This window comes from Pristiophorus japonicus, chromosome 12, assembly GCF_044704955.1.
Source record: "Pristiophorus japonicus isolate sPriJap1 chromosome 12, sPriJap1.hap1, whole genome shotgun sequence".
NCBI classification, from domain to species: Eukaryota; Metazoa; Chordata; class Chondrichthyes; family Pristiophoridae; genus Pristiophorus; species Pristiophorus japonicus.
Genome location: NC_091988.1, coordinates 53,426,395 through 53,452,009, shown reverse-complemented (window position 1 = coordinate 53,452,009; position 25,615 = coordinate 53,426,395). Strand labels below are relative to the sequence as shown.

General features: G+C 42.9%; 1 protein-coding gene across 1 annotated transcript; it reads left to right on the top strand.

Moving 5' to 3' along the window:
* Positions 1 to 13,042: 13,042 nt before the first annotated feature.
* LOC139277256 (elongation factor 1-alpha, oocyte form-like) lies at positions 13,043 to 25,172 on the top strand. Its single transcript, XM_070895474.1, has 7 exons — positions 13,043 to 13,186; positions 14,598 to 14,777; positions 15,849 to 16,145; positions 22,628 to 22,778; positions 22,864 to 23,120; positions 24,234 to 24,468; positions 25,051 to 25,172. Exons 1-7 carry the CDS (start codon positions 13,043 to 13,045, stop codon positions 25,170 to 25,172), a joined length of 1,386 nt encoding a protein of 461 aa, XP_070751575.1.
* Positions 25,173 to 25,615: the final 443 nt, after the last annotated feature.

The window sequence follows — 25,615 nt, the reverse complement described above, 5'->3', positions numbered from 1 at the left end:
TCAACGCCGCCGCTTCCAAGGTCAAAATCCTTGGTCTCAATTAATTTGCGGAAAATTCCCGCATGACCATTGCCCTCGATAAAGAAGTCCCTTAGCATCTCCCCCCTGCAGGCGTCTGTGAACTTACAGAGGCTGGCCAAACGCTGGAGGTCCGCTACAAAGTCCGGTATGCTCTATCCTTCATGACGTCGGTGGGTGTAGAATCTGTGTCGGGCCATATGTATGCTACTCGCCGGTTTGAGGTGCTCCCCGATCAATTTGTTAAGTTCTTCAAAGGTTTTGTCCGCCGGCTTTTCGGATGCTAGTAAGTCCTTCATGAGCGCGTAAGTCTTTGGTCCGCAGCTGGTCAAAAGATGAGCCCTTCACTTGTCGGCCGCTGCATCCTCCAGCCATTCTTTCATAACGAAGCTTTGCTGAAGCCTCTCGACAAAATCATCCCAGTCTTCCCCAATACAGTATCGTTCTGCTGTGCTACCGGTGCCCATTCTCGTGGGTCGTGAATTACCGTTTCTCGTCGCCAATGTAAAGTCCTTACTCTACAGCATTAGGCACCTGCTGAATATATCTAAACTCATATAAGTTTAAAGTGGCCACATATAAAATGGCTGCCCAAGCATGATGGGTACTCAGTTAATCAAGTAATGAACTGGGGCTGACCGAGCAATGACCAAGCAATGACCCTGTGAGGCCCACTACCAGGAATGCCTTGGATACAAGATAATTATAACGAACCATTATAGTACACTGGTATAATCAGTGACTTCACACAGCCGAGCTCCGAGGAACAGAAATAAGGGGGGAACCTGCCTCACATAACGAGGCTATTAATCAGCCCGAGCTGACAAAAACCGAACATACAGCCCCTGAGATATCAGGAGAATTCTATTGGGTTAAAGAAACCTATATGTAATCTATAATCGGTATGATTGGATTGTGTCCAGCCGAAGTGGGCTGAGTAACTGTAAAGAACTATTGTAAAACATATAAATATCGATGAGTTTCTTTGTTCGTCGGAGAGAAGTGCCTGGATTCAGTCCTGAGGCTTCCTCCCCGCTAGCGAAAATAAAGGCCGCATTGGCGTTGGAACCGACTCTGAGTGTTGAGTGATTCTTCCGAGAAAACATTCACGCTAACAGTATGAAACCACACGAGGCACATTCTGGGGACAAGGTCACTCTGTGACCGTAACTCTTTATTCACAGGACTCCAAAGACGATGACCCTCCCTTTTATACCTGTGTGATCAGGTCAGGAGTGTCTCCCACAAGTTCACCCTTTGTGGTCAAGGTGTGCATCTAGGTTGAGTGTTGAGTGTATACAGTAATACAGTGGTGTTACAGTGTGGTTACATACATGACAAATACGATCATGGCTAATACGATCATGGACTCAGGTCCACTTCTCTGCCCGCTATCCATAACCATTTATTTCCTTATCGTTTAAGAAACTGTCTATTTCTGTCTTAAATTAATCAATGTCCCAGCTTCGACAGCTCTCTGAGGCAGCGGATTCCACAGATCCACAATCCTCTGAGAGAAGAAATTTCTCCTCATCTCAGTTTTAAATGGGCGGCCCCTTATTCTAAAATTATGCCCTCTAGTGCTAGTCTCTCCTATCAGTGGAAACATCCTCTATGCATCCACCTTGTCAAGCCCCCTCATAATCTTATACGTTTCGATAAGATCACCTTTCATTCTTCTGACTTCCAATGAGTAGAGGCCCAACCTACTCAACTTTTCCTCATAAGTCAACCCCCTCATCTCCGGAATCAACCTTGTGAACCTTCTCTGAACTGCCTCCAAAGCAAGTATGTCCTTTCGTAAATATGGAAACCAAAACTGCATGCAGTATTCCAGGTGTGGCCTCACCAATACCCTGTATAACTGTAGCAAGACGTCCCTACTTTTATACTCCATCCCCTTTGCAATAAAGGCCAAGATTCCATTGGCCTTCCTGATCGCTTGCTGTACCTGCATTCTAACCTTTTGTGTTTCATGCACAAGTACCCCCAGGTCCTGCTGTACTGCAGCACTTTGCAATCTTTCTCCATTTAAATAATAACTTGCTCTTTGATTTTTTTCTGCCAAAGTGCATGACCTCACACTTTCCAACATTATACTCCATCTGCCAAATGTTTGTCCACTCACTTAGCCTGTCTATGTCCTTTTGCAGATTATTTGTTTCCTCCTCACATATTGCTTTTCCTCCCATCTTTATATCATCAGCAAACTTGCCTACGTTACACTCGGTCCCTTCTTCCAAGTCGTTAATATAGATTGTAAATAGTTGGGGTCCCAGCACTGATCCCTGCGGCACCCCACTGGTTACTGATTGCCAACCAGAGAATGAACCATTTAGCCAATCCTCTATCCAGGCTAATATATTACCCCCAACTCCGTGAACTTTTATCTTGTGCAGTAACCTATTATATGGCACCTTGTCAAATGCCTTCTGGAAGTCCAAATACACCACAACCACTGGTTCCCCTTTGTCCACCCTGTTCGTTACATCCTCAAAGAATTCTAGCAAATTTGTCAAACATGGCTTCCCCTTCATAAATCCATGCTGACTCTGCCTGACCGAATTTTGCTTTTCCAAATGTTCTGCTACTGCTTCTTTAATAATGGACTCCAACATCTTCCTAACTACAGATGTTAGGCTAACTGGTCTATAGATTCCTGCTTTTTGTCTGCCTCCTTTTTTAAATAGGGGCGTTACATTTGCAGTTTTCCAATCTGCTGGGGGACCTCCCCAGAATCCAGGGAATTTTGGTAAATTACAACCAATGCATCCACAATCCCTGCCGCTACTTCTCTTAAGACCCTAGGATGCAAGCCATCAGGTCCAGGGGATTTATCTGCCTTTAGTCCCATTATCTTACTGAGTACCACCTCCTTAGTGATTGTGAGTGTTTTAAGTTCCTCCCCCGCCATAGCGCCTTGACTATCCACTGTTGGAATATTGTTAGTGTCCTCTACCGTAAAGACTGATACAAAATATTTGTTCAGAGTTTCTGCCATCTCCATGTTCCCCATTACTAATTCCCCAGTCTTGTCCTCTAAGGGACCAACATTTACTGTAGCCACTCTTTTCCTTTTTATATACCTATAGAAACTCTTGCTATTTTTATATTTCATGCTACTTTACTTTCATACTCTATCTTCCCTTTCTTAATCATTTTTTTGGTCATTCTTTGTTGCCTTTTAAGCGCTTCCCCATCTTCTGTCCTCCCATATTGTATGCCCTTGTTTTTAATTGGATACCGTCCTTTATTTCTTTAGTTAGCCACAGCTGGCTATCTTTCTCCTGCACCCTCTCCTCCTCACTGGAATATATTTTTCTTGAGAGTTGTGAAATATCTCCTTAAATGTACACTACTGTTCATCAACTGTCCTACACTTTAATCTATTTTCCCAGTCCACTTTAGCCAACTCTGCCCTCATACCTTCATAGTCTCCTTTATTTAAGCTTAGTACGCTGGTTAGAGATCCAACTTTCTCACCCTCCATCTGAATTTGAAATTCAATCATGGTATGATCACTCATTCCAAGGGGATCCTTTACTAGGAGATTGTTTATTAATCCTTTATCATTACATAGGACCAGATCTAAGATAGCCTGCCCCCTGGTTGGTTCCGTTGCATACTGCTGAAGGAACCCATCCCTGATGCACTCTATGAATTCCTCAAGGCTACCCTGACCAATTTGATTTGTCCAATCAACATGGAGGTTAAAATCACCCATGATTATTGCTGTTCCCTTTTTACAAGCCCCTACTATTTCCTGGTTTATGCTCCGACCAACAGAGTTGCTACTGTTAGGGGGCCTATAGACTATGCCCACCAGTGACTTTTTCCCTTTATTATTCCTTATCTCCACCCAAACTGTTTCAACATCCTGATCATTTGAGCCAATATCATTTCTCACTATTGCACTGATTCCATCCTTTATCAATAGAGCTACCCCACCTCCTTTTTCTTTCTGTTGTCCTTCTGGATTGTCAAATACCTCTGAATATTTAATTCCCAGTTCACCTTGGAACCACGTCTCTGTAATGGCTATCAGATCATACCCATTAGTCTCAATTTGTGCAGTCAGCTCATCTACTTTGTTACAAATGTTACGTGCATGTAGACAAAGTGCCTTTAATTTTTTTTTTTACCTTTTTTTCCTGCTTGTTTCCTCTCTCCTTTAAATTCACTTTCTTTATTTTTGCTTTCTAATTTATATAGCATTTTAGTAAAACGTCCCAAGGCGCTTTACAGCAGTGCAATCAGACAAAAGTTGACACAGAACCAAAGAAGAAGAAATTAGGACCAAGTTGGTCACAGGGGTAGGTTTTAAGGAGCATCTTAAAGAGGGAGAGAGAGGTGGGAATTTCAGAGCTTATGGTCTAAATGGCTGAAGGCAGGGCTCCCAATGGTGGGGTGTATAAGAGGCCAGAGCTGGAAGAACACAGACATGTCGGGGGGTTATGGGGCTGGAGGAGGGTACAAAGATCGGGAGGGATGAGGCCATGGAAGGATTTGAATACAAGGATGAGAATGTTAAAATCGAGGTGTCGCTAGACTGGGTGCCAATGTAGGTCAGTGAGCACAGGGTGATGGGTGAATGGGACTTGGTACGAGGTAGGATATGGGGAGCAGAGTTTTAGATAAGTATATGGAGGGTGGAAGATGGGAACATTGGAATAATTGAGTCTGGAGATAACAGAAGCATGGATGACTATCCTTTGTGTGAAAAAATGCATCCTGATTTCACTCCAAAATGGCCCAGCTCTAATTATAAGATTATACCTTCTTGTTTTGGATTCCCCACCAGAGGAAATAATTTCTCTCTATCTACTCTATTGAATCCCTTTATCATTTTACACATCTTTATTGGATCACCCCTCAACCATTAAACTCAAGATAATACAAGTCAGGTTTATGCAACCTGACCTCATAATTTAACCTTTTAAGCCCTAGTATCATTCTGGTGAATCTGCACTGTACCCCTTCCAAGGTCAGTATATCTTTCCTGAGGTTCCGTGTCCAAAACTGAATGCAGTTCTCCACATGGTGTCTAACCAGAGCTCTGTACTTCTTCATTTTTAAATTCCTATCCAATTGAGATAAAGATCCCCATTCTGTTAGACGTTTTGATTACTTTTGTACTTGGACATTAACTTTTAATGATTTGTGTACATAGACACTTAAATTCTGTTGCTCCTCCACAGCTCTTCTCTTTCATCATTGAGAAAATATTGCAATTTACCATTCTCAGATCCAAAGTGGATGACCGAATATTAAAACTTGGATTACTGAACTATTTACATTGACTCAGGTTTACATGGTTATCATAAACACAAAGGACAGCCTCTGTAATTGTGTCCAAGGGACATTATCCTTCCGTGCCTTCCTCATGCTCTCCATGGCATTTGACATGGTCTACCTGCCAACCTCCTCTATTGCCTCTTCTCTCTTGCCCAGCTCTGTGGGAACAATGTTCTGTTGTTTCACTCCTACCTGACCTGATACAACCAGCACATTTACAGCAGTAGTTTCTCCTTGAACCCCACACAGTCACCGGCAGAATTCCCCACAGATCTATCCTTAGCCCCTTCCTCCTCTACAGAATGCCTTTGGTAACATAATTTAGTCACAGAATCAGCTTCCATATCTATACTGATGACACCTGGCTCTAATTCTTCACCACTGTCTTTGGCCACTTTTGTACCGTGAGTCTGCCTTACTGACATTGGGTCAATGATGAGTTCAAATTTCTCCAACTGCATCAGGAAGACCCAGTCCATAGTTTTTATCTGTCTCCATAAATGTTGCTTTCTTGCAAATGGCTCAGCTTGAAGCAGGCTATGCAAAACGTTAACACCCCATTTGACCCGGAGTTCAGTTTCAAACCTGTATCCTATCTATTCCTCTACCTCTCTGTCTCACACCCACTCCTGCTGAAATCCTAACCCATGCTTGTATCACCCCTGGAGTTAATTTCTCCAATGTCCTTTTTACTGGCCTTCCATTCTCCTCTCTCTATAAACTTCAACTCATATAAACTCAGTTACCCATGTGCTGTACTGCATTAAGCCCTGCTTACCCATCACCCCTGTCTTTGCTGATCTAAAGTGGCGCTCTATCTCCCAATATATTGAGCTTAAACTTCAAATGTTTCCACAGCCTAGTCCAACCCTACCTTTGCAACATCTTCCAACCTTATATCCCTTCTTGCACATTACAGTCCTCTGACTTTGGCCTTCTGTACATCCTCTCCCTTTTTCGTTTTTCCTAAACATTGGATGCAGAGGGTTCACCACTTCAGCCCTGCTTTCTCTCAAGCTTCCTCTCTACACTCCTTCATCTTTCTACTTCAAAATAGGAAGCCCATGTCTCCCATGCTCGTGCTGCCACCAATGGTCCTATAAATACCAACTGACTTACTGTCAGAGATACAGATGGTCAAAACCATGGGCACCAGCAAGCTGAGCAGAGAAGGTACACTGACCTGCCTCGATACATGCCACTGAAACAGTGTTGCCATTACTGTTTATATGGACCTCCCCCATTTTTTGCCGAAGCTAGCGACACTCAACAAAGTAATGCTGGCCTCTGCTTGATTATTTAAAACAACTGTATATGTGCAAGCTTAGGCACACACAGTTCATTCAAAATAGGTCCATCTGCTATAGGAGCTACCCAGTAACTTAAGAGGTGTGGTTTCTACACCAGTGGGGGCTGGTAATGGAGAATCGGTCAGCGATGCAAATGAAAAATAAAACAAAAAATGAATTTGACATACACTTTCCTAGGACTCAGTGAAGGTGGACTCAGCTTGGAGGGGAGTAATTTGCCCACAGATCCCTGAGACTGACCTATAATGTTAAATAACCTTCCACAAAAAACTATTTGCGATGTCCCAATGTCACAGTGTCGTTGAATCTCCCACCATCAACATCCTGGGGGGGTCACCATTGACCAGAAACTTAACTGGACCAGTCACACAGATACTGCGTCTTTATGTATGCAACCCTATGTAACCAGCATTCTATCGCCACCAGAGGGCGTATCTGTTGGAGTCCCAAGGGATCCCAGCATTCCTTGGGAGCACTGTATATAAGCAGGCCTCCCATGTTGTACCTGCTCTCTTGAGTTAGAATAAAGAAGCTAAGGTCACACTTACTCACGTCTACAGTACTTAGTTACGAGACATAACAGTGACAACAAGAGCAGGCAGAAGCTGGGTATTCTGTGGAGAGTGACTCACCTCTTGACTCCCCAAAGCCTTTCCACCATCTACAAGGCACAAGTCAGGAGTGTGATGGAATACTCTTAACTTGCCTGGATAAGTGCGGTTCCAACAACACTCGAGAAGCTCAACACCATCCAGGACAAAACAGCATGCTTGATTGGCACCCCATCCACCACCTTAAACATTCACTCCCACATCACTGGCGTACCATGGCTGCAGTGTGTACCATCTACAAGATGTACTGCAGCAGCTCGCCAAGGCTTCTTCAGCAGCACCTCCCAAACCCGCAACCTCTACCACCGAGAAGGACAAGGGCAGCAGGCGCATGGGAATTCCATCACCTCCAAGTTCCTCTCCAAATTACATACTATCCTGACTTGGAAATATATTCCTTCAATCATCGCTGGGTCAAAATTCTGGAACTCGCTCCCTAACAGCACTGTGGGAGTATGTTCACCACACAGACTGTAGCGGTTCAAGAAAGCAGCTCACCACCACCTACTCAAGGACAATTAAGGATGGGCAATAAATGCTGACCTTGTCAGCGACGCCCACATCCCATGAATGAATTTTAAAAATGCATGCCATTTTTTTCCCTATATTTATAAATTATTTTTCCTTCCTGACATGTGCCCACATCACAAACTTTTTGCATCTGAAAGATGGACTGATTCACTCTATGCCCAACAGCTGGGAAGCATGCAGGAGCCCCTCGAGTATAAGTGCCTGGTCTCTGCTCAGGAATTCCCCCCCTCCACCTCCCACCCTCCTCATGGTGGTATAGCTGAGAACTTGGTCAATGAGGAATTGTGGCTACCAAACCACATCTACCCATCTGCAGCACGTTGGGGCTCCAGTGTGCTTTACCACTGTGCTGCCCATATGTTTCCCATATTTATCAGTGTAATCTTTCATTGGCACTCATCCAAATTGGGTTTTGAATAAGCTATTTTTGGGTGGAATTGTCAGCACATAATTATCGAGAATGGTGGGCATTTGATGCTGTATCCAGAATAACCCAGCAACAAACGGGTAAATGATTAGCCCTGCGGCATGTTATATCGTATTCACTACATGCATAAGATTAAGTTTCTGTTCATAATAGGCAGGGTGAGCTTATGGAAGCTGCTTTTTGTGGTGAGCACGAGTTATGAGTTGGGAGAGGTGTGCATTATAAGAACATAAGAAATAGGAGTAGGAGTAGGCCATTTGGCCCCTCGAGCCTGCTCTGCCATTCAATAAGATCATGGCAGATCTGATCTGATCATGGACTCAGCTCCACTTCCCTGCCTGCACCCCATAACCCTTTATTCCCGTATCGCTCAAAAATCTGTCTCTCTCCGCCTTAAATATATTCAATGACCCAGCCTCCACAGCTCTCTGGGGCAGAGAATTCCATAGACTTACAATCCTCTGAGAGAAGAAATTCCTCCTCATCTCAGTTTTATATGGGCGGCCCTTATTCTAAGACTATCTCCCCTAGTTTTAATTTCCCTTATGAGTGGAAATATTCTCTCTGCTTCCATCTAGTCGAGCCCCCTCATTATCTTATAAGTTTCAATAAGATCACCTCTCATTCTTCTGAACTCCAATGTGTATAGGCCCAACCTACTCAACCTATCTTCGTAAGTCAAGCCCCTTATCTCTGGAATCAACCAAGTGAACCTTCTCTGAACACTGCCATTGTGGACTTTGTGCATTTAGAGGCAGATGAGATGGGGAATTTTACGTAGCATCCTCTGGGTGACACCTTTCCTCCCTTGGACTGCTCAACTCTCATCTCTGACCCCTACTGTCTAGCACTGACCTCATCCTGGAACACCAAACTATGAATGCCCACGATATACTGATAGTAACCCTCAGAGACACAGATAAAGGATAACTCATAAAACAACGAGGGTGTACAGTGTGTCCTCAAGCCATACACATTTATTTTGTAGGGGCTATATGCATGCTCACAGTGATGTCTAGCAAATTGATCTAGCTTGCTACTACCACTTTGCTCCTCCCAGACCATGCACACCTCGAATCCGGGGTCAAGAAAATAAAAGTCACCCAATATTATTATGGAATATAAAAAGAAAGAAAGAAAGACTTGCATTTATATAGCGCTTTTCACGACCATGAAGTACTTTTGTAAAACATCAATGTACAAACGATCACGGTTTGCCCATAAAACTCTTGCAGCTTTAATCCAGAACTATAAACCCTGATTTGCAAAAGTTTGTGCTGCAAAGATATCACAGTCACTGTATCGCATACTTACCCCAAAGGCCAATGCAATATTCTGGGCAGTGCTACAAACTGAGTCAGTCCCAAACTGTTGCAATATGCCAGGGAAAACCCCTTTTTTTTCTGTCCCTTTCTAAATATTTTTCTTTTTTTCCTCTTTCAGCCTTCCAGCGGGAAGAAACATTTTTCAGCTTAAGTAGTCATCGGGCAAGCTGCCAGCTACACTCATAATTTATCTACCTGGAGTGTGCAGCGACAGTGAGGGATGTCTTATTTTTTTGTTTTCATTCCCTCTCTGCCGAAAGCAGTCAGCTTTACTCTGCTTTCACCCCTCAGCCAATACCCCGGAATTGAAGGAAAGCACTTGCATTTATATAGTGTCCCAAAGTGCTTTACAGCCAACAAAGTACTTTTTTGGGAAATAGTCACTGTGGTAATGTAGGAAACGCGGCAGCTGATTTATGCAAAGCAACATGATAATCTGATTGTTTGACTGATAGTGGTTGAGGGAATAAATATTTGCCCTCAACCATCTTCTTTGAAATAGTGCCGTGGGATCTTTTATGTCCAGCTGAGAGAGCAGACGGAATTTGTAATCCTGCAGGGTTACGGACCTAGAGCTGGATAGCCTCTTGTTGGCCGACACGGAGACGATGGGCCGAAATGGCCTCCTTCTATGATTCTATATTAGTATATGAGCTACTGATGCAAAGCAGAACCATGGTTCTTTAATGGCATTGCACTTTGACATTTTGTGAACATTTCCACTTCCTTGCTGTTTGGATACCCTGCGTTGCAACATCTCATTGACTGCTTTGGATGAACGCCTGCAGTGGGAGGCTCTTGACCGAGAGACCCTTCCTGGCACCACGGAGGAGCTGGGTGCAGAGCTCATCACATCGTGGTGGTTTGGTGATGACTTACACCACTTCAATATTTATGGCCTGTTGGCTCTCCAGCCATGCTAAGTTGGAAAGTCGACTGACTTATGAGGGAGAGTGATTTATCCATTTTGAAATCTCAATTGATTAATCAACTAATATTTATGATCTGTTGGTTTTCGAGATGGCTCTAAGCAAAGGCTGTTCTAGAATACTTATCATAGCATTTTCAGCAACTCTTGGTATCTAAAAAGTAATCTCCCACATGGCTCCAAACGCAAATACTAAACTCTGCCAAGACCTGATTCCCTAGGGAATTGTTAGCCAATTGGATCGTAAGACATTTTTTATCCTTTTGAGAAGAGAGAAAGACCATTAATGATAAATACGGCCGTAATGCAGTTTGTACATTTGGGAAACATTCCATCACATTGGATTCAATGATTACTCGGTACATCCAACTAGACCTACACTCATCCTCTTTTCTTTTTATATTTGAGAAGGTTGAAAATTCAAAGATATTCCCGAAGGTTTCATCGCACTGCGTACTGGCTTTCAGGACTGGACTTGAAACAAATTTACGATGGAGCAAGCAGTTTACCCACAGTTGACCTCCAGTGATAATAATGACCAGGTAGTTTGCTGCTGTCACACAGAGGGCTGGCGGCAGTTACACAAAGATCTGGTATGGTTACATGGATTAGTGGTTTAGTTGATTGTGTGCATTAGCCTATGACCCGCCCCATCCCCATAGTGACAATTAACAATTCCTCCTGATCCAAAATGTCAAACACATCCTGGTTGTGGAAGCACCATTTGTTGAACGGACTCCCACCTGAACGGGCGTTTGACTGGTGGGCACTGCAGGGTATAGAGCGCCTTATAGACACTGATAACAACATTGTGATTTATTGGGGAAGGTTCCTATTGCTTTTGTTGGGACTTTGTTGCTTATGTTGAACTTCTTTTAGTTTGATAGGACCATATGTTTCTTTCTTATATTAGCGGTGCCCTAAAAGGGACATTTGTGCTGATTCTTATTGAATCTGTTGGTCCATCAAAATGCACCTATCCGAATGGGTCTACAGCCCCCAATGGCCAGGCAAGCCTCCCACCACCGGCTTTTCTCTCAGTTGGTCATAGCAGTGTCTGGGAGATTAATCTTTAATTTCTGGAGACTACAGGTAAATCAGGGAGGGTCAGTAACCCGAGTAAACATGTATATTGACTCCTGTCCTGTAATGTCTGCAGGGCTGCGTTTCCTATCTAGAGGTTAATGTTTCAGTTCACTCAAACTCCGCGAGCAATCACACGCTGTGAATGCCATTGTCCAGTTGTGTCCATCTCCTGTTTTACTTTGTCCTCAGGGTTGTTATTTGTTTCTGGTTCTTTAGTGTCACTGGTCACCAACCGTCCCAAAGTGGCCCTGGGGCTCTCTGCACAGGACCACTGCACGATTGGGGATCTGGGGTGGAGAGTGTTGCATGGAATAGTCCATTAAAACAAGTTTTGATGCTATAGCATCAGTGTCTATAAGACACTCTATACCCTGCGGTGCTCACCACTTGCAAACGCCCGTTCAGGTGGGAGTCCTTTCAACAAATGGTGCTTGCACAATCAGGTTGTGTTTGACGTATATACAACTATTTGAATTAAACTATAAATCAAGTGCCCCCTTCACTAGAATGACAAATTAACAAATTAAACTTTGGATATTAAACAGTCAAATTAAAATGTGGTTGCTAGGGGTGATGATGCACTCCAGCCCCTCCGGCGCCCACTTCTCGCGGAAGGCCACGAGTGTACCAGTGGACACCATGTGCTTGATCTCCAGGGACACCCTGGCTCGAATGTAACCATGGAAGAGGGGCAGGCAGTCGGGCTGAACAACCCCCTCGACCGCCTGCTGCCTGGTCTGGTTAATGACCACCTACGAGGAGGCCTTCCGACCTGCCCACTCCCCTCCGCACAGGATAACCAACGTATATATATTTTGGATTAGGAGGAACTGTGACATACAGAATTATCCAGACTTTCGCGGCCTGGATGAGTCTGTATGTCACATTTACACAGAGTGTGAACGATTGCAGCCCCTGCTTCTTTATTTGAGGAGGCTACTCCTCAACTTCTGGCTCCACTTCAGTCCCACTCTCCTGAACTTTGGCCACCCAGTGCAGAGAGGGGGATAGCATAGTCCGAGGACCTCCTCGTAGTTCAGCTCCTGGCGACCATTAACGGGTCCAGGCAGCTGGCGGTCGAGGGGTCGGTCAGCATGACTACTCGCCTCAGCGGTGTGCCTATGTCCCGGGTGTCCCTGGAGAGGGAGCGTGCAGTGTCCACTGGTACGTTCGAGGCCTTCCACGACTGGAGAGACTGGAGTGCATCACCACAACGAGGAACAAAATTTTAATTTGATTTATTAAGTTTCATTTAAAATTTGTTAATTTACAGTATTTATTGGTCGTGCCCCTTTAAAGAGGGGGCACATGCTTGACTTTTAATTGGCAATTGCCAGCATTGAAAAGAGTCAGGCTGCCTAATTGGATGTTAATGATCCCACTCTGTTGCAGGTGCACAAGTGTCGAAGCGATAGGCTATCCAGCTAATATAAATTGCTGCTTTTGGTAACAAAGTTATTGTTTTATTTTCTTTTCAGGGGGTTGTGCAGTTTTTTCTGAGTATCGGCACGATGGGCAAAGAGAAAATCCACATTAACATTGTAGTCATTGGCCATGTGGACTCTGGCAAATCCACGACTACTGGCCACTTAATCTACAAGTGTGGAGGGATTGACAAGAGAACAATTGAAAAGTTTGAGAAAGAAGCTGCAGAGGTACACCGGTTTTGTTAAAGTTTTTACTTGAGAAGGAATTTTTTTACTTGAAATGTTTGCTCTGTATGATAGAGTTGTGGTTAATGTAGTTCTTCTACATAAATCATGACTCCTTTTTAAAAGATGAATACTGACATTCTCCTGCTATGTTGGCTTGTGAAGGATTTTTTGAACAGTTAGGTTCCAAGTTTAATATTTTTATGGCTTGCTTGCTGTAAGCGAAAGATATTCTGATTGCAAAATCCCTTGGTTGCTTATACCAGCATTTTCAGGAACATTACATATTTTAGTATCTAATGGGCAATGTGCCATTTGTTCCATATGCAGATAAATTCTGTGGAGCCTGGATTCTTCAAGTGTGGGATTTAATTGCTAGTTTCTTTTTTTTTCATGAAAGGGGACTTTAAATTGCACTTGTTCAGATCCATGATTGGTGGAGTTGCCAGAATTTGATTTGGGCTGACTCCAGCATCTGCAAATTTGAACTGCTGAGAAATTATATTTTTCCCTTGCTAAGATAGTAATTCAGCATTCTTTCATTCTTCACTTGAGCTACTCTGATTTTGATTACTGAAGTTTCAAGCTCCTGCTAAACACTCCTCTCAAATCACAAGCTGTCTTGTACTGAATCTTTGTCAATTTATTAGATAAAAGTTATTAAGACCTAATGGTAATTTTGACTTTGGATGATTGTGATGTATAATGGGCAGCTGATCTGATAGTAGTGCAAACCATTTAATATTCCTCCATAGCTCTATAACCTGCCCAGGCCGACAGCTCTAACTTGCCCATCTTGTACATTCCAATGCTTGAAAGAGTTCAACCCTATTACCCAGTAAAATAGTGAAAGATGTTGGAGATACTTTTATTTTAAAAAAAAATCACAAGTGAAACTTTCATCAGTGCAACCTGAGTCTTCAAAGCATGAACTTGAGGCTTATGGCCTGTAATGTGCCTTTCCTGTGTTGAAAATTAAATTTGTTCCCAACTATAAAGCTGTAAAGTTAAACATGGAGTGTAACTGTAACCAAGCTATAAACATAAACCCACATGTTTGGTTAAATATATGATCAATCAAATTAATCAATAGGATAATTGTTGAATTACAACAAAGTAGCTTAGGAATAAAGTACTGGTTCAAGTATGAGCACTAATAAATGCTCATGATTGCCTCTTGTATTGTATTCCCTCCCCCCACCCCCCAACCAATTTCCACTTCTTGGTTACGACCCTGGGTGAGTGTATCTTGTATCCCTCAGTGTAACTGCTAAGGAATGTCTTTTTGGATGTTCAAGAAATTCTCTTGATTGACCACATTTTTGATGGATGGTGGGGGAAAGAACCTGCTATGTATAATTGATGGGGAAGGGTTAAATGGTCTTGTAAGACTCTAACCACTTGTATCTTGCAGATGGGTAAAGGCTCCTTCAAGTATGCCTGGGTGCTGGATAAACTGAAGGCTGAGAGGGAGCGTGGTATTACAATCGATATTTCCCTGTGGAAGTTTGAAACCAGCAAGTACTACATCACCATCATTGATGCACCTGGGCACAGGGACTTCATAAAGAACATGATCACTGGCACTTCCCAGGTAGACCTACATATCCAACTAGAGAACTATCTGTGGACATGTGAAAACCAGTTATTTCATGGGCGTTTAGGACTTTAATGTAGTATATGCAAGCACTCTAGTTGTGACTCCATGAAGTAAGGATATTGTACTTGAACTGTAGTGACCTTAGTCTGTTTATTGCAGCTCCTTGAGTGAGGACACAGAGGTGAGCTCCCTTTTATACTTGGTTACCTGCAATGTGCAGGTGACCCTTGGGTCTCTGCCAGTAGCACCCTCTGGTGGTACATATATGGTGTATACAGTACATTATACATACACAACAAATAAATATTCCAATATCACCACACTTTCTTTGAAAGGGGAAGGGAGAAAAGTATATAGAGATCTGAAGGGGAAATTAGAAGCAGTGACTCTGAAAAGCTTGGGAGTATGTCATTATTTTACACTAATTATACATTTTAGGCATTTAATTTTAGTGTCATTGATGTAAAGTTTATCAACAGACCCCTTACCACCCTCAAGAACCATGCCAAATCCAAAGACACACTATTCTCTGGATCTAGTTCAGACACTCTCCCAAATGCCACCCCACCTCCTTTACAGCCATTAGCCATACTCTTCTTCCAACCCATTCATACTAGCACTCTGCTCTCATCTCCTCAGATGTGCACGCACACCAGTTAAGTTATCATTCTTTCATTCTTTTTTAGTTCAACCTGACATTATCCACTACTTTCCCTTCCTACAACTGCACTAGTTTCTCTTGCCTGAGTCTGCTGGCTAAGGCATGGCAACAGGTGCCCTTTCAGCATTGGGGTTGCAGCCCCTGTACACTGTGTAGATAGGAATTCCACAAATCCAGGTCTGTGCTGTTGAGACTCGTGTTAGCATGGAAGTCTCAGATGGCATGCACTGAAGTGAACCCTTCCAAGATATATCCAGGCTACTTGTTAAACCTGGAAACAACTCTTGACCCAGAACAGCAAAATTCTGTCTGATAACATCTTGCTGTGCTGTACATGTCCCTTTTTTTTTCTCCTTGAAAAATAGCCAATGAAGTTGCTGTCTAAGAAAGGACTTTGTTTGCAGGCTGACTGTGCGGTGCTGATTGTGGCTGCGGGTGTAGGTGAGTTTGAAGCTGGCATTTCAAAGAATGGACAGACCAGGGAACATGCGCTCCTGGCCTTCACCTTGGGTGTCAAGCAGCTGATTGTTGGAGTCAACAAGATGGACTCCACAGAGCCCCACTACAGCAGCAAACGATATGAAGAAATTGTGAAAGAAGTGAGTGCATACATCAAGAAAATTGGCTACAACCCCGCTGGGGTGGGATTTGTGCCAATTTCTGGATGGCATGGGGACAACATGCTGGAACCCAGCAAAAAAGTAAGTGCCCATTTTATTGTAATCTGCTATTAAATGGTTGAATGCAAACTGTTATAATTTTGAAAGGTGGAAAATCAGAGCCATGAAAGACTAGTTACATAGTATTTACAGCACAAAAACAGGCCATTTAGCCCAACAGGTTCATGCTGCTGTTTATGCTCTGCACAAGCCTCCTCCCATCCATTTTCATCTAACAATTAATGTATTCGTTCCCTCCTCCTGTGTTTCTCTAGCTTACCTTTCAATACATCCAGTAGAATAATGGGAGTAATGATGTTTCATAGGCTCTGCCCACAAGTTATTGGTATAGCTTGTGGGTAATTGACGAATGTATGTAGCTCCACACTGTGGGTGTACTGTTACTGCAGCTTGTGCTGTTAAACGGTCAGGAAGGAGGTTTCCACAGGAAATTCTGGACCTGCAGCCATCATAGTCTATGTTGAGTGTGCTCTTGACGATATCACATGGGTGATGAGAATGGCAATGTAATCAGATAATAAAGCTGAAATTTTTGTTGAAGGATTCAGCCAGCCAACAGACTGAACTTCTTCTGTTTTTGAAAACAGCTACAAATTCAAGGTAAATTGCGAGCATGCTTGGTCAACTGCCAAAGTCAAAATGGTTGCCCCATGGGAGTCATAGGACATTTAAATGGGACCAGGAAAGTTTGTGTATGTGGATCAGCTAGAAATGTTTTTCACTGCAAATAATATCAAAATTCCTGATGGAAACCAGAACCGGGCAGTATTGGAATGAAAGAGCTATATTGTTGACTGAGGCCAGGCCCGAGTTGTATGAAACACTGATAAATTTGCTTGTGCCTGACGAGCCAAAGGATACAATGCTGAAACAGATTCTAACAAAGTTAGAACATTACAGCCCTGTTCTGTTTAAAAATTGCTGAAAGTTATCATTTCGGAATACTAAATCAGACAGCCGAAGAAAATATCAATCAATTCACTAATTTGAGATTTTCAGAACAGAGCATTGCAAGACCGCTTTGTGGGACGAAAAATGATGCAATCAGAAGAAAGTTATTGACACCTAACGTGACTTTTTTGATGTAGCTTGTCAGACAGCTAGGTCAATGAGCATGGCTGACCAATATTCCCAAGAATTTCCTACTAATTTCAGTCATCAGACAATCAAGGTGAATCGCCTGCAGGTTCAAAGTAAAAGGTGGTGGGGCCCCAAAGTCTCAAACTGGAAATGGAGCATTGATGTCCTGCTATCGGTGCCTGGCACAACATTGCTCAAAGTTATCCATATGTGAAGGCAGAGTGTTTCTTCTGCAGGAAAACTGGGCATCTTGCGAAGGCATGCTGACTGAAGGGTAAACCAGCTTTCAAAGCTGAGTAGAAATCCCCAGAGACTACATAGCATGGAAGAACAACAGGATGAGATGTTAAATGTCATCAGTACGAGGTTAACTGGCAGTGATTTGAAAAGTATCATCCACATGGATGTTGCAGGATTCAAGATATCCATGGAAATCGACACTGGTGCATCCATGAGTGTAGTACTGGAGTTGCTATACCTTGATAGATTGCAGGATTTCACATTGGAGCTGCGAGGCTACTCTGGAGAAAACATTCCGGTGGTAGGTCGTATCACTACTGGTGAAATACAAGGATCAAGTTCAGAGCTTTCCTCTGATAGGGGCAGGAGACAAGCCTGCCTTACTAGGAAGAAATTGGTTGGATCACAGAAGGTGGATTGGCGTGAGATTTTTGTGTCCAAGATGTCATCCAGAATTATCTGAAGGTGCTCTGTGAAACGGGAAGTCCAATCCAAGGCAAGTGTCCGGGTACAGAAGGACGCTAGATTGGTTTACTGCAAGCCACATTTCATACATATGCACTCAATGAAAAAGTTGAGCAAGAACTCCAGACTAGAGACTGAACATTATTTCTAAGATAGATCGATGTAATTGGGCTACACCCATGGTTGTACCGAAGTCTGATAAGGTAAGATTGTGTGGTAATGCAACCGTAAACCAGGTTCTAGAGGTTACTGTCAAATATAGAAGAATTGTTCACAACACTGACAGGTGATCAGATCTTAAAGTTGGATCTTACAAATGCCTACTTGAGTCCAAGTCATGCTTGACTATAAATACTCATCTAGGCTACTGAGTGTCTACCACCCCTGCCATATTCCAAGGGATAGCATGTTTAGATGACATACTAATTTCAGCACCAAATAGGCAAATTCATAATATTGCATGAAGTCCTCAAACGATTAGAGAAGCAGAGTATGGGTCTGCTTGCAAATGTGAGTTATTTCAAAACTTGAGTACTTGGGGTACAGAGTAGACCAAGATAGTTTACATCCAACCAAGGGAAAACTGGATGCAATCAAATTCACCCACTCCCAAGAATGTCACTGAACTCCGATCATTTTTGGGTCTTTTGAACTATTATGGAAAGTTCCTACCAAATTCGGCTACAGCATTACATCCACAATGAACTTGGAAAAAAAAAAAACAGGTCTATTGGAAGTGGTCAAAAGAATGCAATACAGCTTTCAAGGACTGTAAAAGCAACTTTATAGAGAGCACCATGTTAGTTCACTGACGTATCTAAGGAGATTAAGCTAGCATGTGATGCCTCCATATGGAGTTGGGGCAGTAATCTCTCATTACATAGTGGGGAGGAGAGACCAATTGCTTTTGCTTCAGTGCCAGTGAGTGTAATTATGTGCATATTGAAATGTAAGCTTTGGCATTAATTTTTTGGGGTCCAGAAGTTCCACAAATACTTGTCATAAGTTTACTCTTACGGACCATAAGCCCCTGACAGCAATCTTTCATCCAAAGTCCCCTGTTCCAACATTAGCTGCAGCCCGAATGCAGTGATGGGCTTTGATTTTTGTCAGCATATTGCATATACATATGATATTTAATATAGATCAGCTGATCATAGTAATGCTGATACTATGACTAGATTGCCTTTCCCATCACAAATTACACCTGATGGGGAAGAGGTGTTCTATTTTTCATTGAACTGCCAGTCACAGCTGAAGAGATTGGTAGAGCAACCAAACATGAACCAGTGATGTCAAAGGTGTATGATATTGCAAATGGATGGCCAAACCAGATAACCAAGATATTCATCCATTCTTCAGTCATAGGAATGAATTATCAGTCAATAAAGATTGTATCATGTGGGGTGCAAGAGTGGTTATACCAAATAAATTCAGGTCCAAATTATTGGGAGACCTCAATGACCAGCACCTGGGAATGTGCTTGGCCAAGAGTTTTGCATGCAGTTACTTATGGTGGCCAGGTCTTGATGATAGAGAGTACATCAGTCAGTGTACAAGTCAATCAGTAAGCAAGCAACCACCATCAGTACCATTACAGCCATGGTATGGCAAAGGCTACCTTTTTTGCTGAGCTAGGACAACAATTATTCATTGAGTGATAGCCATTCAAAGAGGGTAGAAGTGTTTCAATGTGGAAAATAACAAGTAAAACATTTTGCGAAGTTTATTTTCTTTTGGCCTCCCAGAAGAAATTGTTTCGGATAATGGACCACAATTTCATAAGAATTTGCACAGTTCATGAGCAAAAATGGTGTGAAACATAAAGGTTCCACTGTACCACCCTGCAGCAGAGCACACCATACAAATTGTAAAACGTGCCCTCATCAAGCAAATGTTGGATCCAAATCCCAAAACAGTTGTCATTGGACCACAAATTGGCTAACTTTCTAAACTTATCATGCACCTCACACAACTACTGGTAGAACACCAGCAGAGTTGTTTCTCAAATGACGATGGCCATAAACCAGATTCTCGTTGTTAAAACCAAACTTGGCACAGTTCGTAGAGACACAATTTAAGACAGCGAATCAGAAGTAGAGTAAGTGTGAAATTAAATCAATAAGAACAATTACCATAAATGGGTAAAGTGGTTACCAGGAAAAGTGAAGATATGTCATCCTCGCACATTTGGTCAAGATGTTTGATAATGGACTGATTAGGTTTGTTCACTGATATTTTACCCATAGACATGGAAGTAGTTGAAGGTGGGAGTGATTCAATTATTTCTGACTCATCAGATCGTTTTGATACACCAGTAGTATATCCTACATGTGTACTGGAAACCAATCCAAGAGTCAATGTAACAAATTGTCTGAAGTGAGTTCAAATGGAAATCAAGGGCACCCCTTGGAAGAAAACTTCCCAAGATCAGCCTCTCATTAGTTTAAATTCGACACCATGTTTGGAAGATTCTGTTTGAGAGCAAAGGTATCCTCTTTGAAACACAAAGTGGCTAAGCTTGATTTGTAAATATGACAGTCCATATCCTTATGTATAACCATGTAAGTTATGTATGATTCTTATGACTTCAAGGAGGGAGAAGTGTAATGTATGTAGCTCTACACTAGATGTACAGTTACTGCAGCTGGTGCTGTTAGTCAGACAGGTCACCTGACAGGAGGCTTCCACAGGAAGTTCTGGACCTGCAGCCATCATACAGGCTGTGTTTGCTCTTGATATCATGAACTTTCATGTTAAAAGGTTTTACATGGACTGCGGATTAGTGATCTCTCCAACTGAAGCTAGAGTAACCAGAGCAATAGCCATGGCCAATCCTTTCAAATTGCAACCCTTAAAGTTCCTTTTTGTTTATGAATGAATAAAGTCTGACTGGATACTGTGAACTCAGTCTGACCTTAGTCATTTATTGCAGGTCTCCAGCCTAAGGCCTCCAGTACCTGTGCTCAAGGGATTGTGGGATCCCTTGGGACATCCAGGGGATGAGCTCTCTGGTGGCTATACAAGGTATATACAGGCTTACATAACACACTTTTTTAAAGCTGGTTCTTGCCTGGAGGTGGATATGTTCATGCAAACCTTTTAATAGTTCTGAAAACCATAACTTTAATTCTACTGACAACACTTACTGCCAATCCTAGCCTACAGTTTTTTTAATTGTACATTTACATGCAATCAAAACACACAAGGCTGACATCTATTGACAATTTGTGCTAAGTTGGGGTCCTGGTCACTGCTGTCGGAATGACTTGGACTATCAAGTCATTTTTCCCTATCCCTTTCTGTCATGCACAGGACTGACTTAAGTCCGCTTAAACACTGCAGCATTAAACGAGGTTAGCATAGTATGGTCGCCATATAAAAAGCATAATCATAGGACTGAGTCGAGGATGACTGACTTCCACTCTGTTCTCGTGACTGAAGAGTCCAATGTGGGACTTGCATTCTCTCTCGGGTGGGGCAGACAGTGGTTGAAGGAAAGGGGGTTTGGGGGGGGTAGAAAGATGGAAGGCAGCCTGGGTTGACATGCTCCTTCCGCTGTCTACTTGCTGTCGGCAATGCGACTAGGTGCTCAGTGCCCTCCCGGATGCTCTTCCTCCACTTGTGGCCTGCCCAATGGAGCTGATCTAGTGGTCATTGCTCCAATGTTGGCCTGAGCGAGAACACTGACATTGTGGGATCTTGCAGAGGCAGCGCTGGTTGTACTTCAGTGTTTCGAGATGTCTGCTGTGTATGGTCCATGTCTGAGTCATATAACGGGGGGGGTAACACTATTTCCCTGTAAACCATAAGCTTTGTGCCAGATTGAGGTCCTGGTCATCAACACACTTTCCTCAGGCAACAAGGCTGCACTGAGATGGTATTGGACCTAATCAATATCTGTCCTTGTTGACAGGCTCCCAATGGAGGCACTGGAGAGGGTGCAGAGATTTACAAAGCTACCAGAAATGTGAGGGTATAGATATCTGGAAAGGATGAACGGCTGGGTTTTTTTCCTTCCCCCCGCCCCCCCCCCCCCCCCCCCGAGAATGTTTGTTTCCACTTGGGAAGAGCATAACCAAAGGCCATCAATATAAGAGTCATCAAGAAATCCAATAGGGAATTCAGAAGAAACTTTGAGTAAAGAGTGGTGAGAATGTGAAACTTGCTACCACAGTGGTTGAAGTGAATAGTATAGATGCATTTAAGGGGCGGCTGGACAAGCATGAGGGAGAAGGGAATAGTTATTGATGGATATAGAAGAGGAAAGACGGAAGGAGGCTCATGTGGAGCATAAATCAGCATGGACTGGTTAGGCTGAATGGCCTGTCTGCCGTATAGCCTATGTAATTTGCTTATAACAAGTGATCTGGGGCTAAATTACAACGTGGGCTAGCTTGCTTTCCTCGCCACTCTTGGCCTCAATAATGTAGTAATATTTCTGATCATGGAGTTAATTTATACTTTCCATTTTGAACCATGATTATTTGCACCCACTTGAGTGATACTTGAATTGGCCTCTACTGTTCCCTTTTTTAGTAGGATTCAATACTTGCCTCAAGTTGTATTTTGACACTTTTTTAAAAAAAAAAAAAAAAAAAATGCTACTGACCTTTTTAGTGTATAGTTGATTTTTAAATTGGGTCTGGCTGGCAAGCTCCAACTTTAGTAGAAATCTCCAAACAGAATGTGCTGTGCATCTAATGCTACTATTACAGATGCCCTGGTTCAAAGGTTGGAAAATGGACCGCAAGGAAGGCAATGCTATTGGTATCACCCTGTTGGAAGCTCTGGATGCTATCTTGCCTCCATCACGTCCCACAAACAAGCCCCTTCGCCTCCCCCTACAAGATGTCTACAAGATTGGAGGTGGGTTCCAATTTATCTATGCTGAATACATGGTCATTGTATTTCAAAAGTTAAATTCTAACTTTCTACTGCCATGTGTATTCAGGGATTGGTACTGTGCCAGTGGGCAGAGTGGAAACTGGAATCCTGAAGGCTGGCATGGTGGTGACCTTTGCTCCTGTTAACCTCTCCACTGAAGTGAAATCTGTGGAGATGCACCATGAAGCTCTTGTAGAAGCAATGCCCGGGGACAACGTGGGCTTCAATGTCAAGAATGTGTCGATCAAGGATATTCGACGTGGAAATGTTGCTGGAGACAGCAAGAATGATCCTCCTTTGGAAACTGGCAGTTTCACAGCCCAGGTGAGCAAGCAGGGCATGATTGGCCTTAATGTCGAGGATGTTGTTCAACTTTCACTTTATAATGGTGCCTTTTTTAATGTAGTAAAAGTTCCAAGGCATATCAGAATATCTGATACTGCACCACGAGATATTGGGACAGTTGACAAACCTTGGTCAGAAGTAGGTTTGAAGAAATGTCTTAAAGGCAGAGAGTATTGGGGAGGAAATACCAGAGCTTTTGGGCCTAGACCGCTGAAGGCACCACCACCAATTGAGGGGTAAAGGAATTGGGTCCACTAGGGCAGAAATGGAGCAACGTGGAGTTCTGAGGGTTGTAGTGCTGGAGGAGATTAGAGATGGGATGAGGCAAGGCAATGGAAAGATTGCCGACCAATTAAACTTTTCAAATAGGTGAAATGCATTTAATCTCTTCTGAACTGAACCGGAGTATTGAGATTTAAGTGATCCTATTGTAGAAGAGCAGGGCCGTTGATGTGCTGATGGGAGTCCTGTCGTCTTTTGATTGCCTTATTTAAATTTCAAAATCCAGAAAAGCTAGGTTAATCTTTGTCTACACAAACTCAACAACTTTTGGCTTGCAACTTACTACATGCACTGCATTGTATTAATTAATGTAAATTAACTTGGATCTAGTATTTCTCTTAGAGGGGTCAATAACCAGGGGGCATAGATTTAAAGTAATAGAAGGATTAGTGGAGAACTTTTTTCAAAGGGTGGTGGGGGTCTCGAACTCATTGCCTGAAAGGGTGGTAGAGGCAGAAACCCTCATCCCATTTTAGTGTTTTGCATATGCACCTGAAGCACTAACTGCAAGGCTATGGACCAAACCAAGAGCTGGGGGGTGGGGGGGAGTGGTTGTGTGTGTGTGTTACACTGGATAGCTTTTTGTTGCACAGGCACAATGGGCCTTCCGTGCTGTAAATTTATGATTCTATTCTAGCAGTACCTGCAAAATAGTATGCAAGACTTGATTGTGCTAACTTGACCCGATCTAACCCTTTTCTTTGTAATAAACACTTGCAACCTTGCTCCAGTGATGGAAATGCTGGATTACTAACTGTAGGTGGAACAGCATTCTGTGCTCTATTTGCCGACCATGCTGTTTGTTCTCAGGTGATCATTCTGAACCACCCTGGACAGATCAACGCTGGCTACTCCCCTGTACTGGATTGCCACACGGCACATATTGCCTGCAAATTCTCTGAGCTGAAGCAGAAGATTGATCGTCGTTCTGGCAAGAAACTGGAGGACAACCCAAAGAGTTTGAAGTCTGGAGATGCTGGCATCATTGTGATGATCCCAGGGAAGCCTATGTGTGTGGAGACCTTTGCTGCTTATCCTCCACTTGGTGAGAATAAGACATTTTTAAACCTCCTGCTATTTGCCAACTTCCCCAGTTTCTATAAACTTGAGAGTTGGTGGCCTGCTTTCCCTTTAGGAAAGAATAACTTGCTGTATTGCCCTTTTATTAGGTGTAGTGCAAGTCCATGTGTAACCCACTTCCATTTGAATTTTCAGAACATATGAACATAAATAGGAGTAGGACTTGCAGCCCCTCTAGCCTGCTCTGCCATTCAATAGGATCATAGCTGGTCATCGACCTCACTCCCCTTTCGTGCCCGATCTCCATATCTCAACTCAAAAAAAAATCTATCTCCTCCTTAAATATATTCAGATACTCAGCATCTAAAGCTCTCTGGGGCAGAGAATTCCAGAGGTATACAACCCTCAGTGAAGAAATTCCTCCTCGGTTCTGCCTTAAATAGCCTTTCCCTTATCCTGAGACTATGCCCCCTAGTTCTAGACACTCCAGCCAGGGGAAACTACCTCTCTGCATCTACCCTGTTTGTTGTATTGCCTTTCTCTATCACATTATACATGGGGGATGGGCTGGGGAGAAAAATTAATCAAACAATTTGTTTTGCTGCAGGTCGTTTTGCAGTGCGTGACATGAGGCAGACGGTGGCTGTCGGAGTGATCAAGGCTGTAGAGAAGAAGACTACTGGACCTGGTAAAGTGACCAAGTCTGCTGCAAAGGCTCAGAAGAAGTGACCCTGAATCTCATGATCATTCTACCAACTATGTAAATGTAGGCATGTTTTGAAAGCAACAGTACAATAAAATCTTAAAAGTAACCTCTGTAGTAAGTTATTTAGCTTGCATTTGTTGTCCAACAGCCTGGAGTCCAATTTTTTTTAAACTGATGGACTAACATAATTCCTCAAATTTGCTTTTCTATTTGAATAATCTACCTGCTGTTCAATGTTCCCTGTAAGCTGTGCTGTGTTCTGCACAGCCTTTCTTTTAATGTGTGGTCCCTTTAAATTTCTGCACATGCATGTTATTTCCAATGTAAGAACCAGTGAGCAGCCTGAGATTTAAATTCTCCAAAAAAAGCAACAAACCTGAGGACTGGGAGAAATTTAGAATTCAGCAGAGGACAAAGGGTTTAAATAGGAGGGGGAAAATATAGTAGAAAAAGCTTGCTGGAAACA

Coding starts and splice junctions, on each gene's coding strand:
- LOC139277256 (XM_070895474.1), top strand. CDS start 13,043: ATGGGCAAAGAGAAAATCCACATTAACATTGTAGTCATTGGCCATGTG. Junction 22,779..22,863: donor AGATGTCTACAAGATTGGAG/GTGGGTTCCAAT, acceptor ATGTGTATTCAG/GGATTGGTACTGTGCCAGTG. Junction 24,469..25,050: donor TGCTGCTTATCCTCCACTTG/GTGAGAATAAGA, acceptor GTTTTGCTGCAG/GTCGTTTTGCAGTGCGTGAC.